Below are 18,113 nucleotides of genomic sequence, written 5' to 3' on the forward strand. Positions count from 1 at the left end.
CAGCCAGCCAGTGGTGGAGTCAGAGGGAAACCTCCCAGTCAGCCAGCCAGTGGTGGAGTCAGAGGGAAACCTCCCAGTCAGCCAGCCAGTGGTGGAGTCAGAGGGAAACCTCCCAGCCAGCCAGTGGTGGAGTCAGAGGGAAACCTCCCAGTCAGCCAGCCAGTGGTGGAGTCAGAGGGAAACCTCCCAGCCAGCCAGCCAGTGGTGGAGTCAGAGGGAAACCTCCCAGCCAGCCAGTGGTGGAGTCAGAGGGAAACCTCCCAGCCAGCCAGTGGTGGAGTCAGAGGGAAACCTCCCAGCCAGCCAGTGGTGGAGTCAGAGGGAAACCTCCCAGCCAGCCAGTGGTGGAGTCAGAGGGAAACCTCCCAGCCAGCCAGTGGTGGAGTCAGAGGGAAACCTCCCAGTCAGCCAGCGGGTGTTGTGTTAATGTGACGTGAGGCTGAGAGAGCAGAGTTCTGTATCAGTTTACTCTGCTGCTATTTATACCCGTCTGTCCTTCAACTATACCAGTGTACCAATATGTACACACACCCAACATTGTATGTGTGTATGCACATTCAAAAGTCTCCAAATGAGTTTCTGGTGTGTGTTAGCAGGTGAACATGCTGAAAGAGGTAGGTCATTGTTAGCTGTGCTGAATCATGTTCACCGTTGGACAGACCTGTACACAGTCCTAACACTATGACTGGTGGTCTGCTTAGTACAGTGGCCCTGACCCCTCTTTCTGTGTGTCTGACTGGTCTTAATGCTGTACTCCAGCCCCTCTATCAATATGACCCCTCTTTCTGTGTGTCTGACTGGTCTTAATGCTGTACTCCAGCCCCTCTATCAATATGACCCCTACACTGACTGTGTGTCGGGCAGAAGCCTTTCAGGACAACACCAGTCTGCTCTAAAGGTCATGACCCTAAACCCCAGCTGATGACTAACAGTCAGGGGCTTGACTATCGCAGCAAGGCAACACACTCAGATTTCCCTCTCTGTTTTGCCCCTTGTGTACACACACACACACACACACACACACACACACAAGGTTTTTCTGCATAGAAAATAGTTCGGGGGAGTCGCTTATCTGTTTTTTTCGGGCCACTTATGTTCAAAAGTAAAAAAAGAAAAGATAAGGTATGTAGAAAATATAATGGACTTATATATATTTAAATAAGTCCATATTTGAGAACTAACCATCACCTAAATAAAAGCTAGACAGTCAGGGAGAATCTCCAATGTTATAAATGTTCCTTTCAGGAGTATGTTTGTCATGGCATGGTGCCCCCTGTGGTGTTTGAGTCACTCAGACAGCATCATCCATGGCAGAATGTGTAGGATACTGAGTATTCTTTTTCATAGTGTACTGACTACTACTGCAGTGTGACTGAGCCTGGTCTCTGTGTGAGAGGCTGAGCTGGGAGTCACAGGCCTGTGTCTATCTCTGACTGGGGACAGGAAACGGACAGGCTGCTCTTCCTGCGTGGTGCTGCTCAGTCCTAGCAGGAGGGAGACCTGGGAGTGAGCCTCTGCTCACTCCACCTAGCACTGTCTTCAGTACAGTCACTGTATGTTATGTAGTGTTCTCATCCAGGACTCACACCACCTAGCACTGTCTTCAGTACAGTCACTATATGTTATGTAGTGTTCTCATCCAGGACTCACTCCACCTAGCACTGTCTTCAGTACAGTCACTGTATGTTATGTAGTGTTCTCATCCAGGACTCACTCCACCTAGCACTGTCTTCAGTACAGTCACTGTATGTTATGTAGTGTTCTCATCCAGGACTCACTCCACCTAGCACTGTCTTCAGTACAGTCACTGTATGTTATGTAGTGTTCTCATCCAGGACTCACTCCACCTAGCACTGTCTTCAGTACAGTCACTGTATGTTATGTAGTGTTCTCATCCAGGACTCACTCCACCTAGCACTGTCTTCAGTACAGTCACTGTATGTTATGTAGTGTTCTCATCCAGGACTCACTCCACCTAGCACTGTCTTCAGTACAGTCACTGTATGTTATGTAGTGTTCTCATCCAGGACTCACTCCACCTAGCACTGTCTTCAGTACAGTCACTGTATGTTATGTAGTGTTCTCATCCAGGACTCACTCCACCTAGCACTGTCTTCAGTACAGTCACTATATGTTATGTAGTGTTCTCATCCAGGACTCACACCACCTAGCACTGTCTTCAGTACAGTCACTATATGTTATGTAGTGTTCTCATCCAGGACTCACTCCACCTAGCACTGTCTTCAGTACAGTCACTGTATGTTATGTAGTGTTCTCATCCAGGACTCACTCCACCTAGCACTGTCTTCAGTACAGTCACTGTATGTTATGTAGTGTTCTCATCCAGGACTCACTCCACCTAGCACTGTCTTCAGTACAGTCACTGTATGTTATGTAGTGTTCTCATCCAGGACTCACTCCACCTAGCACTGTCTTCAGTACAGTCACTGTATGTTATGTAGTGTTCTCAACCAGGACTCACACCACCTAGCACTGTCTTCAGTACAGTCACTATATGTTATGTAGTGTTCTCATCTGCCTGGTATAGAGGTCCTGGATGACAGGGAGCTCAGCCTCAGTGATGTACTGAGCTGTATGCATTACCCTCTGTAGAGCACTACCCTCTGTAGAGCCTTACCCTCTGTAGAGCATTACCCTCTGTAGAGCATTACCCTCTGTAGAGCATTACCCTCTGTAGAGCACTACCCTCTGTAGAGCACTACCCTCTGTAGAGCACTACCCTCTGTAGAGCACTACCCTCTGTAGAGCCTTGCCCTCTGTAGAGCACTACCCTCTGTAGAGCACTACCCTCTGTAGAGCCTTACCCTCTGTAGAGCGCTACCCCTCTGTAGAGCGCTACCCCTCTGTAGAGCGCTACCCCTCTGTAGAGCGCTACCCCTCTGTAGAGCGCTACCCCTCTGTAGAGCGCTACCCCTCTGTAGAGCCTTGCCCCTCTGTAGAGCGCTACCCCTCTGTAGAGCGCTACCCCTCTGTAGAGCGCGCCCCCGTGGCGCGCCCTCTGTAGAGCGCTGCCCCTCTTTAGAGCCTTGCGGTCGGATTGCCAAGCTGTTGCTATACCAGGCGGTGATCCAGCCAGTCAAGATGCTCTCTGTGGTGCAGCTGTAGAACCTGTTGAGGATCTGAGGACCTGTACCAAATCTTTTCAGCCTCTGTTGTCGTGCCTTCTTCACGACTGGGTTGGTATGTGTGGACCATGATAATTCCTTAGTGATGTGGACACAGAAGAAATTGAAGTTTTCGACCCGCTCCAATCCCGTCGATGAGAATGGGGGCGTGCTCGGCCCTCCATTTCCTTTGTCTTGCTGACGTAGAGGGTGAGGTTGTCACTTACCTCCTCCCTATAGGCTGTCTCATCGGTGAGCTGGCCTACCACCGTCGTGTCGTCAGCAAACTTAATAGTGTTGGAGTCGTGGGTGAGCAGGTAGTACAGGAGGGGTCTCAGTACGCACCACTGAGAGCCCCGTGTGTAGAGGATCAGCGTATTACTCAACAGAGACGGTGCATTGTGTCATGGCAGAGAAAGAGAAGTAGGATTAGAGGGGAAACAACAACACTTGGAAATCAACTGAAAAAACATGGCTGGTTTAGTGAAATAGTCACACTGAGGTGTGTGTGTGTTTTAAGTGCCTATATTATCCAGAGCACCGCCGGGCAGACGGTATCGGCCCGTCACCGCCGGGCAGACGGTATCGGCCCGTCACCGCCGGGCAGACGGTATCGGCCCGTCACCGCCGGGCAGACGGTATCGGTATGTTATGGTAATCATCCAGGAACACTGTTTGCGTTCAGCAGTCAAGCCCAAGCTGTGACAAAACAGCTAATTGACTTCCTCTTCTTCACCCACACCACTGATGTAGATTTTACTGTGGGTTTAGGAACACAACGCTGTCAGTTACATGCATGTGGCTTTAGGGTGCTGATCAATTTATGGCATTTTGGAACCATTTCAGTGGCATTGTTTGGTGCTCTGTCAAATGCTGCTTCAGCTATGTAGGGGGAAACGGATGCTGGGCATGGGGAAACGGATGCTGGGCAGGGGGAAACGGATGCTGGGCAGGGGGAAACGGATGCTGTGTAGATGCTGTGCAGGGGGAAACTGATGCTGTGTAGATGCTGTGCAGGGGGAAACTGATGCTCGGTAGATGCTGTGCAGGGGGAAACTGATGCTGTGTAGATGCTGTGCAGGGGGAAACTGATGCTCGGTAGATGCTGTGCAGGGGGAAACTGATGCTGTGTAGATGCTGTGCAGGGGGAAACTGTATTCTCAATGTCATGTCTCTCTCCTCAGGAATGAATTATGTTTGAACAAAACTGTACTCCTTGAGCAAATATTTAGTACTTGCTTGCTTTGTGTGCATACAAAATGAATGAATCATATTTGTAAACTTCCTGCAGGCTTTTCCAGTTGACTATCGGTCTCTCTGTGTTTATAGTTGGTGTTTTAGGTGCAGGCAGATTGACCTAGATAACTAGACTATGCACTGTGACACTGGAGGTTTGTTTGTATGCACAGCAAGCTTAGTCTCTGTAATACGTAGTCTGAGCGTCAGGTTGTCCTAGATTAGGTCATCAGCGGCCTGTTAGTGAGCAGCTAGTAGCCTCTCTAGACTGTAGAGATACTGAGCCGTAGTGTAGTACTGGGAGCTGCTGGAAATCCAGAGCATTCTAGCTACTGCTGAGCTCACCCAGTCTATTAGTCATATTAAACCCTCTCTCTCTCCCATTCTGTTTGTCTCTGTCTTCCAGTATTTCTACTGTTTGTTTCATAACATTTAGTGGATTATGTTTTAGGGGCTGGTTGTATGGCCTCTCCAGCTGTGAGGCACATGCTCTCTGTGTGTACTGGCAGGGTGTTTTCAGCCATTGAAATCCTTGGGCGGGCTGCCTAAAGTCCAAAAATCTGTTTTTGAGATGGAAAAACTCTTTCAGTGTGAATTTACAACGGAAACCCGTTACAAAGTATTAAGAAATTATAATGGACCCTTAATATTTTTATTATATAATCTTTGAGAACTGACCGCCAAAATAAAAGCTAGACATTCAGGGAGAATAGAAAATTCAAAAAACGATGAATTTAGCAGTATTGATTTTATGTTTGAGCAAAACAAACAAAGCATTTGCCCTGGCAGAAGGTGTAGAATTGCAGGAAATTGGCTTAAAAATGTTTTTAAAAACCATAAACAAATCTACATCGTCAAGATAGGGGCCGTTTTGATAAACCCTGACGGTGTACTCTGTGTGTTTAGACACATCTGACCTCTGTCTCACACAGGGATCATGGTTTGAATAACTGTCTGGCCTGCTGTCCTACTTGTAAAATGGTAGAGTGGAGAGCGGGGGGGGGAAGAGCTCTCTGGATTAACAGCATCACAGTATAATACACTGTTTTCTCCTGCTCCCCTCTCCTTCTCTACCCCACATACTCTCTCCCTCGCTCACTCTGTTTTCTCCTGCTCCCCCCTCTCCTTCTCTACCCCACATACTCTCTCCCTCGCTCACTCTGTTTTCTCCTGCTCCCCCTCTCCTTCTCTACCCCACATACTCTCTCCCTCGCTCACTCTGTTTTCTCCTGCTCCTCTCTCCTTCTCTACCCCACATACTCTCTCCCTCGCTCACTCTGTTTTCTCCTGCTCCCCTCTCCTTCTCTACCCCACATACTCTCTCCCTCGCTCACTCTGTTTTCTCCTGCTCCCCTCTCCTTCTCTACCCCACATACTCTCTCCCTCGCTCACTCTGTTTTCTCCTGCTCCCTCTCTCCTTCTCTACCCCACATACTCTCTCCCTCGCTCACTCTGTTTTCTCCTGCTCCCCTCTCCTTCTCTACCCCACATACTCTCTCCCTCGCTCACTCTGTTTTCTCCTGCTCCCCTCTCTCCTTCTCTACCCCACATACTCTCTCCCTCGCTCACTCTGTTTTCTCCTGCTCCCCCTCTCTCCTTCTCTACCCCACATACTCTCTCCCTCGCTCACTCTGTTTTCTCCTGCTCCCCTCTCCTTCTCTACCCCACATACTCTCTCCCTCGCTCACTCTGTTTTCTCCTGCTCCCCTCTCCTTCTCTACCCCACATACTCTCTCCCTCGCTCACTCTGTTTTCTCCTGCTCCCCCTCTCTCCTTCTCTACCCCACATACTCTCTCCCTCGCTCACTCTGTTTTCTCCTGCTCCCCCTCTCTCCTTCTCTACCCCACATACTCTCTCCCTCGCTCACTCTGTTTTCTCCTGCTCCCCCTCTCTCCTTCTCTACCCCACATACTCTCTCCCTCGCTCACTCTGTTTTCTCCTGCTCCCCCTCTCTCCTTCTCTACCCCACATACTCTCTCCCTCGCTCACTCTGTTTTCTCCTGCTCCCCCTCTCTCCTTCTCTACCCCACATACTCTCTCCCTCGCTCACTCTGTTTTCTCCTGCTCCCCCTCTCTCCTTCTCTACCCCACATACTCTCTCCCTCGCTCACTCTGTTTTCTCCTGCTCCCCCTCTCTCCTTCTCTACCCCACATACTCTCTCCCTCGCTCACTCTGTTTTCTCCTGCTCCCCCTCTCTCCTTCTCTACCCCACATACTCTCTCCCTCGCTCACTCTGTTTTCTCCTGCTCCCCCTCTCTCCTTCTCTACCCCACATACTCTCTCCCTCGCTCACTCTGTTTTCTCCTGCTCCCCCCTCTCCTTCTCTACCCCACGCTCTTGCTCGCTCTTGCTCGCTCTTGCTCGCTCTTGCTCGCTCTTGCTCGCTCTCGCTCTCTTGCTCTCTTGCTCTCGCTCGCTCTCTCTTGCTCTCTCTGTGTGTCCTGTCATATGTTGGTGAGTGTGCTCCAGAGGCGTGTGTGTTGGGGCTATAGTGAAGCAGCAGCTCCTCTGAACCAGGCCATGTCACTGAAGCAGGCTCCCCTGTTCTGACAGCAATGTGCTCCCAGCTACACCATCCTGCCATAAACGCACACACATCACACGTGAGCAACACGCATACCAAAATAAACACAGGCTCGGACTAGTCGCTACCATGTATACAAATCTACTGGTAACTGCCAAAATAAAGGAAACACTTGAGTAAATGAGGGATGCAAAGTATATTGAAAGCATGTGCTTCCATACAGGTGTGGAATTAACATCCCATGGTGCTTAGGGTCATGTTTAAATATGCTGTCCAGGCCCAGTCACCTGTTATTTTGACTACCGTGGCTAGAAGAAGAGATCTCTGGGAGCTTCAGTGACGAACGCCGCTCAACTTGCTGACGTTTCGCCATATGCCGCTGACGTTTCGCCATATGCCACTGCCGTCTGTCACCAGATCTGACGTTTCGCCATATGCCACTGCCGTCTGTCACCAGATCTGACGTTTCGCCATATGCCACTGCCGTCTGTCACCAGATCTGACGTTTCGCCATATGCCAGTCACCACATCTCAACCCAATTCATCACTTACGGAAGATTCTGAAGCAGTGGCTGAGACACCGTTTTCCATCAACAAAACAGCCAATGATGGAATGTTTGGTTCCAGACACTTGTAGAATCTATGCCAAGGCACAGTGAAGCTGTTCTGGCGGCTTGTGGTGGCACAATGCCCTATTGACATACAATGTTGGTTTCCTTTATTTTGGCAGTTACCTGTATATCTACATATCATCACACCGTTGTTGTACCATTATGTCATAGAGGAGTGGGAGACAGGGGGCTTTGAAATGTGTTTGGGCGTGGCAGGGTGGTTGTTGTACTATTATTATGTCATAGAGGAGTGGGAGACAGGGGGCTTTGAAATGTGTTGGGGCGTGGCAGGGTGGTTGTTGTATTATTATGTCATAGAGGAGTGGGAGACGGGGCTTTGAAATGTGTTTGGGCGTGGCAGGGTGGTTGTTGTACTATTATTATGTCATAGAGGAGTGGGAGACAGGGGGCTTTGAAATGTGTTTGGGCGTGGCAGGGTGGTTGTTGTACTATTATTATGTCATAGAGGAGTGGGAGACAGGGGGCTTTGAAATGTGTTTGGGCGTGGCAGGGTGGTTGTTGTACTATTATTATGTCATAGAGGAGTGGGAGACAGGGGGCTTTGAAATGTGTTTGGGCGTGGCAGGGTGGTTGTTGTACTATTATTATGTCATAGAGGAGTGGGAGACAGGGGGCTTTGAAATGTGTTTGGGCGTGGCAGGGTGGTTGTTGTACTATTATTATGTCATAGAGGAGTGGGAGACAGGGGGCTTTGAAATGTGTTTGGGCGTGGCAGGGTGGTTGTACTATTATTATGTCATAGAGGAGTGGGAGACAGGGGGCTTTGAAATGTGTTTGGGCGTGGCAGGGTGGTTGTACTATTATTATGTCATAGAGGAGTGGGAGACAGGGGGCTTTGAAATGTGTTTGGGCGTGGCAGGGTGGTTGTTGTACTATTATTATGTCATAGAGGAGTGGGAGACAGGGGGCTTTGAAATGTGTTGGGGCGTGGCAGGGTGGTTGTACTATTATTATGTCATAGAGGAGTGGGAGACAGGGGGCTTTGAAATGTGTTTGGGCGTGGCAGGGTGGTTGTACTATTATTATGTCATAGAGGAGTGGGAGACAGGGGGCTTTGAAATGTGTTGGGGCGTGGCAGGGTGGTTGTACTATTATTATGTCATAGAGGAGTGGGAGACAGGGGGCTTTGAAATGTGTTGGGGCGTGGCAGGGTGGTTGTTGTACTATTATTATGTCATAGAGGAGTGGGAGACAGGGGGCTTTGAAATGTGTTGGGGCGTGGCAGGGTGGTTGTACTATTATTATGTCATAGAGGAGTGGGAGACAGGGGGCTTTGAAATGTGTTGGGGCGTGGCAGGGTGGTTGTTGTACTATTATTATGTCATAGAGGAGTGGGAGACAGGGGGCTTTGAAATGTGTTGGGGCGTGGCAGGGTGGTTGTTGTACTATTATTATGTCATAGAGGAGTGGGAGACAGGGGGCTTTGAAATGTGTTGGGGCGTGGCAGGGTGGTTGTACTATTATTATGTCATAGAGGAGTGGGAGACAGGGGGCTTTGAAATGTGTTTGGGCGTGGCAGGGTGGTTGTTGTACTATTATTATGTCATAGAGGAGTGGGAGACAGGGGGCTTTGAAATGTGTTTGGGCGTGGCAGGGTGGTTGTTGTACTATTATTATGTCATAGAGGAGTGGGAGACGGGGGGCTTTGAAATGTGTTTGGGCGTGGCAGGGTGGTTGTTGTACTATTATTATGTCATAGAGGAGTGGGAGACGGGGGGCTTTGAAATGTGTTTGGGCGTGGCAGGGTGGTTGTTGTACTATTATTATGTCATAGAGGAGTGGGAGACAGGGGGCTTTGAAATGTGTTTGGGCGTGGCAGGGTGGTTGTTGTACTATTATTATGTCATAGAGGAGTGGGAGACAGGGGGCTTTGAAATGTGTTTGGGCGTGGCAGGGTGGTTGTTGTACTATTATTATGTCATAGAGGAGTGGGAGACAGGGGGCTTTGAAATGTGTTTGGGCGTGGCAGGGTGGTTGTTGTACTATTATTATGTCATAGAGGAGTGGGAGACAGGGGGCTTTGAAATGTGTTTGGGCGTGGCAGGGTGGTTGTTGTACTATTATTATGTCATAGAGGAGTGGGAGACAGGGGGCTTTGAAATGTGTTTGGGCGTGGCAGGGTGGTTGTTGTATTATTATGTCATAGAGGAGTGGGAGACAGGGGGCTTTGAAATGTGTTGGGGCGTGGCAGGGTGGTTGTACTATTATTATGTCATAGAGGAGTGGGAGACGGGGGGCTTTGAAATGTGTTTGGGCGTGGCAGGGTGGTTGTGACGGATCAGACAACCAACCGCAGGCCTTTAGCTGTCTGTCTACTGTGAAGGGCAGTCTGGCTGGATCTTATGGCTGGGTGGTTTTGTTGATGTGTGTAGTGGAGAGTCAGTCCACACACAACCAGCACATTTTAACTTAAAAAATATATATATTCAAATGTGACTCAATATTGAGGTTCTGAATAGGGCTGAATTGCCAGTGACCTCACTATACTATATAATCGCGATACTGAGGTGCCGATATACTCAAATAATTGTATTTGTCACATACACATGGTTAGCAGATGTTAATGGCTACATGCACATGGTTAGCAGATGTTAATGGGTACATGCACATGGTTAGCAGATGTTAATGGGTACATGCACATGGTTAGCAGATGTTAATGGCTACATACACATGGTTAGCAGATGTTAATGGCTACATACACATGGTTAGCAGATGTTAATGGCTACATACACATGGTTAGCAGATGTTAATGGCTACATACACATGGTTAGCAGATGTTAATGGCTACATACACATGGTTAGCAGATGTTAATGGCTACATACACATGGTTAGCAGATGTTAATGGCTACATACATACACATGGTTAGCAGATGTTAATGGCTACATACATACACATGGTTAGCAGATGTTAATGGCTACATACATACACATGGTTAGCAGATGTTAATGGCTACATGCATACACATGGTTAGCAGATGTTAATGGCTACATGCATACACATGGTTAGCAGATGTGAATGGCTACATGCATACACATGGTTAGCAGATGTGAATGGCTACATGCATACACATGGTTAGCAGATGTGAATGGCTACATGCATACACATGGTTAGCAGATGTGAATGGCTACATGCATACACATGGTTAGCAGATGTGAATGGCTACATGCATACACATGGTTAGCAGATGTGAATGGCTACATGCATACACATAGTTAGCAGATGTGAATGGCTACATGCATACACATGGTTAGCAGATGTGAATGGCTACATGCATGCACATGGTTAGCAGATGTGAATGGCTACATGCATGCACATGGTTAGCAGATGTGAATGGCTACATGCATACACATGGTTAGCAGATGTGAATGGCTACATGCATACACATGGTTAGCAGATGTGAATGGCTACATGCATACACATGGTTAGCAGATGTGAATGGCTACATGCATGCACATGGTTAGCAGATGTGAATGGCTACATGCATGCACATGGTTAGCAGATGTGAATGGCTACATGCATGCACATGGTTAGCAGATGTGAATGGCTACATGCATGCACATGGTTAGCAGATGTGAATGGCTACATACATGCACATGGTTAGCAGATGTGAATGGCTACATACATGCACATGGTTAGCAGATGTGAATGGCTACATACATGCACATGGTTAGCAGATGTTAATGGCTACATACATGCACATGGTTAGCAGATGTTAATGGCTACATACATGCACATGGTTAGCAGATGTTAATGGCTACATACATGCACATGGTTAGCAGATGTTAATGGCTACATGCACGCACATGGTTAGCAGATGTTAATGGCTACATACATGCACATGGTTAGCAGATGTTAATGGCTACATACACACACATGGTTAGCAGATGTTAATGGCTACATACACATGGTTAGCAGATGTTAATGGCTACATACATGCACATGGTTAGCAGATGTTAATGGCTACATACACATGGTTAGCAGATGTTAATGGCTACATGCACGCACATGGTTAGCAGATGTTAATGCGAGTGTAGCGAACTCATTGTGCAGTAATATTTAACAGTTCTCCAACATCTACCTAATACACACATCTAAAAGGGGTGAATGAGAATATGTACATATATGAATGAGCGATGGCTGAGCGGCATAGGCAAAGTGCAACAGATGGTAGAAAATACACTATATACATATGATATGAGTAATGTAAGATATGTAAACATTAAAGTGACATTATTTAAAGTGTATGCATTGGGACATTCACGATTCTGTATGTATTGCGGTTTAATGTTCCAAACATATTGCTCACAATATGTCTGCTGTAGAGAGATGAGTCAATGAGTCATCAGTCATGGAAATAAGTGCTGAAAACATGTTGACTCACTATTTAAAAAGGAGAACAAGCTATTTTTTACAAATCGATACTTTGAGTCTATATAATGTCGTCCATATCACAATATGCAACTATCGATATAAAAACATTTTTTTACAATCACAAGTTGTGGTGTGTGGACTTTCCAAAATGCATCAATACTTCCTTCCTTCTGTAAATGGGTTATGTGTTATTATTAGTTTGCTAAATGACAGCCGGTAACATCTTCACTCTAATACAGTGTTTTATTATTTTGTTCTTTTTCCAGTCATAACCTTGATGTAATTTCTGAAAAGCAGCTACTAATTATTTAAATATAAAATATTAAGGTATTTTTTTTTATTTTATTTAACCTTTTATTTAACTAGGAAAGTCAGTTAAGAACAAATTCTTATCTACAATGAGGCCTACACCGGCCGAACCCAGACCACGCTGGGCCAACTGTGCGCCGGTCTATGGGACTCCCAATCAAATCGAACCTAAAGAAATAAATATAAGTAACAAATAATTAAAGAAAAGCAGTAAAATAGTGGGGTTATATACAGGGTGTTATGGTACAGAGTCAATGTGCAGGGCACCGGTTAGTCAAGGTAATATGTACATGTAGGTAGAGTTATTAAAGTGACTATGCATAGATAATATCAGAGTAGCAGCAGTGTAAAAGAGGGGGGGAGGGGCAATGCAAATAGTCTGGGTAGCCTTTTGATTATATGTTCAGGAGTGTTCAGGCTTGGGGGTAGAGCTGGTTAGTCCTGTACATAGACTGAAGACAGCAGAGCATGGAGATCACATGTCAGGCTGTTATTTTGTCTGCTCTTAAAGAGCTGCTTCCCACAGGTAGCAGCAGGCAGGTAACAACGGGTCATTTGGCAGGTGATCTGAAAATATTACACAGTTCTCTGGTTCTGATGAGATGCCAAACGGCCCCACCTACAGTAGCTCTGCCTCCTGAATTGTGCTGTGTCCCAAATGGCACAATCTGGCCCTATGGGCCATGGTCAAAAGTAGTGCACTAAACAGGGATTATGGTGCCATTTGGGATGTATACTGCTACTGCTCTCCCCCGTTCGACACCCTGGACCGCTACGGCGCTCCCCCGTTCCACACCCTGGACCGCTACGGCACTCCCCCGTTCGACACCCTGGACCGCTACGGCGCTCCCCCGTTCCACACCCTGGACCGCTACGGCGCTCCCCCGTTCCACACCCTGGACTGCCAAACCAAAATAATACACACTGAACTGATCACTCCACTGAATCCAGTTTATTACAGTTTTCTAACAGCAGTTTTCTAACAGCAGTTTTCTAACAGCAGTTTTCTAACAGCAGTGTCCAAGCTCTCTGGTTACTGTAATGAATAATTCCTCAGAGTTGTCCTCTGTCTAATTGTAAGCCCAATTGTTTTGCTCCTTTTGAGTGGTAATATAATCATGCCACATGTCAGTAGTCAGAGGAGTTGGCTGAAGCACCTAGGCCTATAGCTGGGACCATGGTAATAATACAGGGCTAATGAAGCTCTTCATGGATTGATGGCAGTAGTTGTTCCTCTGGGTTTAGAGCTACAGTAACACCTCAACCAGAGCCTCCTCTCTTCCTCCTCTCCTCTCCTCTGCTCATTCATTCTCTAGATTCCAGACGTGCTCTGGGTAGTAGTGGATCTCTCTCTCTAGATTCCAGGCGTGCTCTGGGTAGTAGTGGATCTCTCTCTCTAGATTCCAGGCGTGCTCTGGGTAGTAGTGGATCTCTCTCTAGATTCCAGGCGTGCTCTGGGTAGTAGTGGATCTCTCTCTCTAGATTCCAGGCGTGCTCTGGGTAGTAGTGGATCTCTCTCTAGATTCCAGGCGTGCTCTGGGTAGTAGTGGATCTCTCTCTAGATTCCAGGCGTGCTCTGGGTAGTAGTGGATCTCTCTCTAGATTCCAGGCGTGCTCTGGGTAGTAGTGGATCTCTCTCTAGATTCCAGGCGTGCTCTGGGTAGTAGTGGATCTCTCTCTAGATTCCAGGCGTGCTCTGGGTAGTAGTGGATCTCTCTCTAGATTCCAGGCGTGCTCTGGGTAGTAGTGGATCTCTCTCTAGATTCCAGGCGTGCTCTGGGTAGTAGTGGATCTCTCTCTAGATTCCAGGCGTGCTCTGGGTAGTAGTGGATCTCTCTCTAGATTCCAGGCGTGCTCTGGGTAGTAGTGGATCTCTCTCTCTAGATTCCAGGCGTGCTCTGGGTAGTAGTGGATCTCTCTCTCTAGATTCCAGGCGTGCTCTGGGTAGTAGTGGATCTCTCTCTCTAGATTCCAGGCGTGCTCTGGGTAGTAGTGGATCTCTCTCTCTCTAGATTCCAGGCGTGCTCTGGGTAGTAGTGGATCTCTCTCTCTCTAGATTCCAGGCGTGCTCTGGGTAGTAGTGGATCTCTCTCTCTCTAGATTCCAGGCGTGCTCTGGGTAGTAGTGGATCTCTCTCTCTCTAGATTCCAGGCGTGCTCTGGGTAGTAGTGGATCTCTCTCTCTCTAGATTCCAGGCGTGCTCTGGGTAGTAGTGGATCTCTCTCTCTCTAGATTCCAGGCGTGCTCTGGGTAGTAGTGGATCTCTCTCTCTCTAGATTCCAGGCGTGCTCTGGGTAGTAGTGGATCTCTCTCTCTCTAGATTCCAGGCGTGCTCTGGGTAGTAGTGGATCTCTCTCTCTCTAGATTCCAGGCGTGCTCTGGGTAGTAGTGGATCTCTCTCTCTCTAGATTCCAGGCGTGCTCTGGGTAGTAGTGGATCTCTCTCTCTCTAGATTCCAGGCGTGCTCTGGGTAGTAGTGGATCTCTCTCTCTCTAGATTCCAGGCGTGCTCTGGGTAGTAGTGGATCTCTCTCTCTCTAGATTCCAGGCGTGCTCTGGGTAGTAGTGGATCTCTCTCTCTCTAGATTCCAGGCGTGCTCTGGGTAGTAGTGGATCTCTCTCTCTCGATTCCAGGCGTGCTCTGGGTAGTAGTGGATCTCTCTCTCTAGATTCCAGGCGTGCTCTGGGTAGTAGTGGATCTCTCTCTCTCTAGATTCCAGGCGTGCTCTGGGTAGTAGTGGATCTCTCTCTCTCTAGATTCCAGGCGTGCTCTGGGTAGTAGTGGATCTCTCTCTCTCTAGATTCCAGGCGTGCTCTGGGTAGTAGTGGATCTCTCTCTCTAGATTCCAGGCGTGCTCTGGGTAGTAGTGGATCTCTCTCTCTCTAGATTCCAGGCGTGCTCTGGGTAGTAGTGGATCTCTCTCTCTCTAGATTCCAGGCGTGCTCTGGGTAGTAGTGGATCTCTCTCTCTCTAGATTCCAGGCGTGCTCTGGGTAGTAGTGGATCTCTCTCTAGATTCCAGGCGTGCTCTGGGTAGTAGTGGATCTCTCTCTAGATTCCAGGCGTGCTCTGGGTAGTAGTGGATCTCTCTCTAGATTCCAGGCGTGCTCTGGGTAGTAGTGGATCTCTCTCTAGATTCCAGGCGTGCTCTGGGTAGTAGTGGATCTCTCTCTAGATTCCAGGCGTGCTCTGGGTAGTAGTGGATCTCTCTCTAGATTCCAGGCGTGCTCTGGGTAGTAGTGGATCTCTCTCTCTCTAGATTCCAGGCGTGCTCTGGGTAGTAGTGGATCTCTCTCTAGATTCCAGGCGTGCTCTGGGTAGTAGTGGATCTCTCTCTAGATTCCAGGCGTGCTCTGGGTAGTAGTGGATCTCTCTCTAGATTCCAGGCGTGCTCTGGGTAGTAGTGGATCTGCATGCAGGTCTTCACAGCTCTTTTATTAACACTGTTTTTCCCCTTCTCTCTCTCTCTAGACAAGCAGAAACCCAAAATAAACTCAGAGGAGCTCCAGATTAAAAAGGTGAAGAAGAAAAAGAAGAAGAAACACAAAGAGAGTGAGAGAGAGAAGGAGAAGTGGAAACGGACCAAGATGTACAGCAGGTCCAGCCAGACCGTGTGTGCTGGTCTCCTCTCTGAGCTCCACGCAGGCCTGGCCTCCAAACAACACCACCACCACCAACACCACGGCCACACAGAGTTCAAACCCCCGCTCCCCGTCCACCACCACCACACCTCCACCACCTCATCCATCAAACAGGAGAACTGCTACAGCCCCTCTCCAACTCTGTCCCTCTCCAAGCCCCTATGGAGCAGCAGCAATAGCAGTAGCAGTAGCATTAGCAGTTGGGACCCAGCTTCCCCCATGACCTCCCCTCTCCAGATCCCCCAGCCACGGTGCCCCCAGCCTGGCTTTGAGAACCTGGAGTTCGCCCGCTTCATCCACGTAGAGGAACAACCCAACGGTGGAGCCCTGGTGGCACACGCCTACTGCAGCGAGCTCTCGGCCCTGTCTCCAGCAGAGATGCAGCAGTTCGCCCAGGAGTTTGTTACCCTAGCCTTCAGTGAGGACGCGTCATCCCAGGCAGCTCATTACGTCATGGGCATCATCCACGGGGCGGCCTCCTACCTGCCAGACTTCCTGGACTACTTCTCCTGGAAGTTCCCCTCGTCGCCGGTCAAGATGGAGATCCTGGGGAAGAAGGATATAGAGACCACCACTATGCTCAACTTCCACAATCAGGTGTGGATGCTGTTTGGTTGGTTTGTTTTAGTGCTGGCTGCTGTATTTCTTACAGTATTTGATGCTCTATGTGTTACTATATTGTAATTATATTGTAATTGAACCATACCACCCTTCATCCCACTGCTGGCTTGCCACTGAAGCTAAGCAGGGTCGGTCCTGGTCGGTCTGTGGATGGGAGACCAGATGCTGGAAGTGGTGTTGGAGGGCCAGTAGGAGGAACTCTCTCCTCTGGTCTAAAGAATAAAAATATCCCAATTCCCCAGGGCAGTGACAATCACAGGGTGCCGTCTTTCAGATGGGACGTTAAACAGGTGTCCTGACTCTCTGTGGTCTCTATAGATCCAATGGTACTTATCATAAGAGTAGGGGTGTTAACCCTGGTGTCCTGACTCTCTGTGGTCTCTATAGATCCCATGGTACTTATCATAAGAGTAGGGGTGTTAACCGCGGTGTCCTGGCTAAATTCACAACCTGACCTTCATACCATCATGGCCACCTAATCATCCCCAGTTTCCAATTGGCTCATTCTTCCCCCTGTAACTATTCCCCAGGTTGTTGATGTAAAGGAGAAAATAAAGCCTGGATGAATGTGTGTTCATCAGTAATCACACACTACTTGGTTGAAGAAAAACAGTACAAAGCTTATGTGGAATTCTATCTAGAGATTGATATAGCTGAATGAATACAAGCAACAATCCTAAACCATTGAATACAGTACCAGTCATAAGTTTGGACATACCTACTCATTCCAAGATCTTTATTTTATTTTTATTATTTTATACATTGTAGAACAATAGTGGAGACATCAAATCTATGAAATAACACATATGTAATCATATAGTAACCAAAAAAGTGTTAAACAAATCAAAATATATTTTATATTTGAGATCCTTCAAAGTAGCCACCCTTTGCCTTGATGACAGCTTTGCACACTCTTGGCAAGAAAGCCCTTGAATGAGTAGGTGTGTCCAAACATTTGACTGGTGCTGTATATCTGGAGTAGACTGTATCATCATAACACAGCCTTGGTTTTACACAACTACAGGCTAAAGAAATAATAGGGATCGTGTGAAATGAAATGAAATCCACTTGTGAATATTTTAGGGATATCTCTTACTATTGAGCAGGCTGTAAGCTCAAGCCTCTAGTCCTGTTTGAAGGGTTTTGTTCTGTTTGAATGATTTTGAAGTGCTGTGGTACACAGAGCTCCTTCCAAAGCCCAGGCTGTGCTGTTATCAGGGATATCCTCTCCCTGAGCGCGGCTGGCAACCATCAGATCATTTTTCACCCTGCTTCTACTCAAATCCAATATGGAGCCCTTGAATAGAGGCTTTCGAGGGCTTTGTCCCAATTGGCACCCTATTCCCTATTTATTGCACTACTTTTGACCAGAGCTCTAATATAGGGAATAGGGTGCCATTTGGGATGCTGCCAAGGTAAAATTAGTTCTAATCAAATGCGAGTCTTTTCCCAGGCCTCTGTCTTTCTCTCGGAATGTTCTTTAACACGGAATAAAGGGCTGATTCTAGAACTTGGAAATATCGCTACGTTCTCTTGACATTTAGAACCCTATGATGTAATACACTAATTGTAATTTAATCTAAAGCTTGGCAGCAGAGGGCGAACACTGAACACTGAACACTGAACACTGGGTCTAGTTGTATATTGAGAT

At 47.7% G+C, this 18,113-nt stretch overlaps 1 protein-coding gene across 1 annotated transcript in view; it reads left to right on the top strand.

Moving 5' to 3' along the window:
* LOC106597385 (lysine-specific demethylase RSBN1L) overlaps positions 1–18,113 on the top strand; it is a 91,778-nt gene that overhangs the window by 11,115 nt on the left and 62,550 nt on the right. Inside the window, exon 3 of the mRNA XM_045722468.2 lies at positions 15,672–16,438. Within this exon, the coding sequence (XP_045578424.2) occupies positions 15,672–16,438 (767 nt within the window). The remainder of the gene's footprint in view (positions 1–15,671; positions 16,439–18,113) is intronic.

The sequence above is a fragment of the Salmo salar genome, chromosome 07 (assembly GCF_965601325.2).
Source record: "Salmo salar chromosome 07, fSalSal1, whole genome shotgun sequence".
In the NCBI taxonomy this organism is placed as follows: Eukaryota; Metazoa; Chordata; class Actinopteri; order Salmoniformes; family Salmonidae; genus Salmo; species Salmo salar.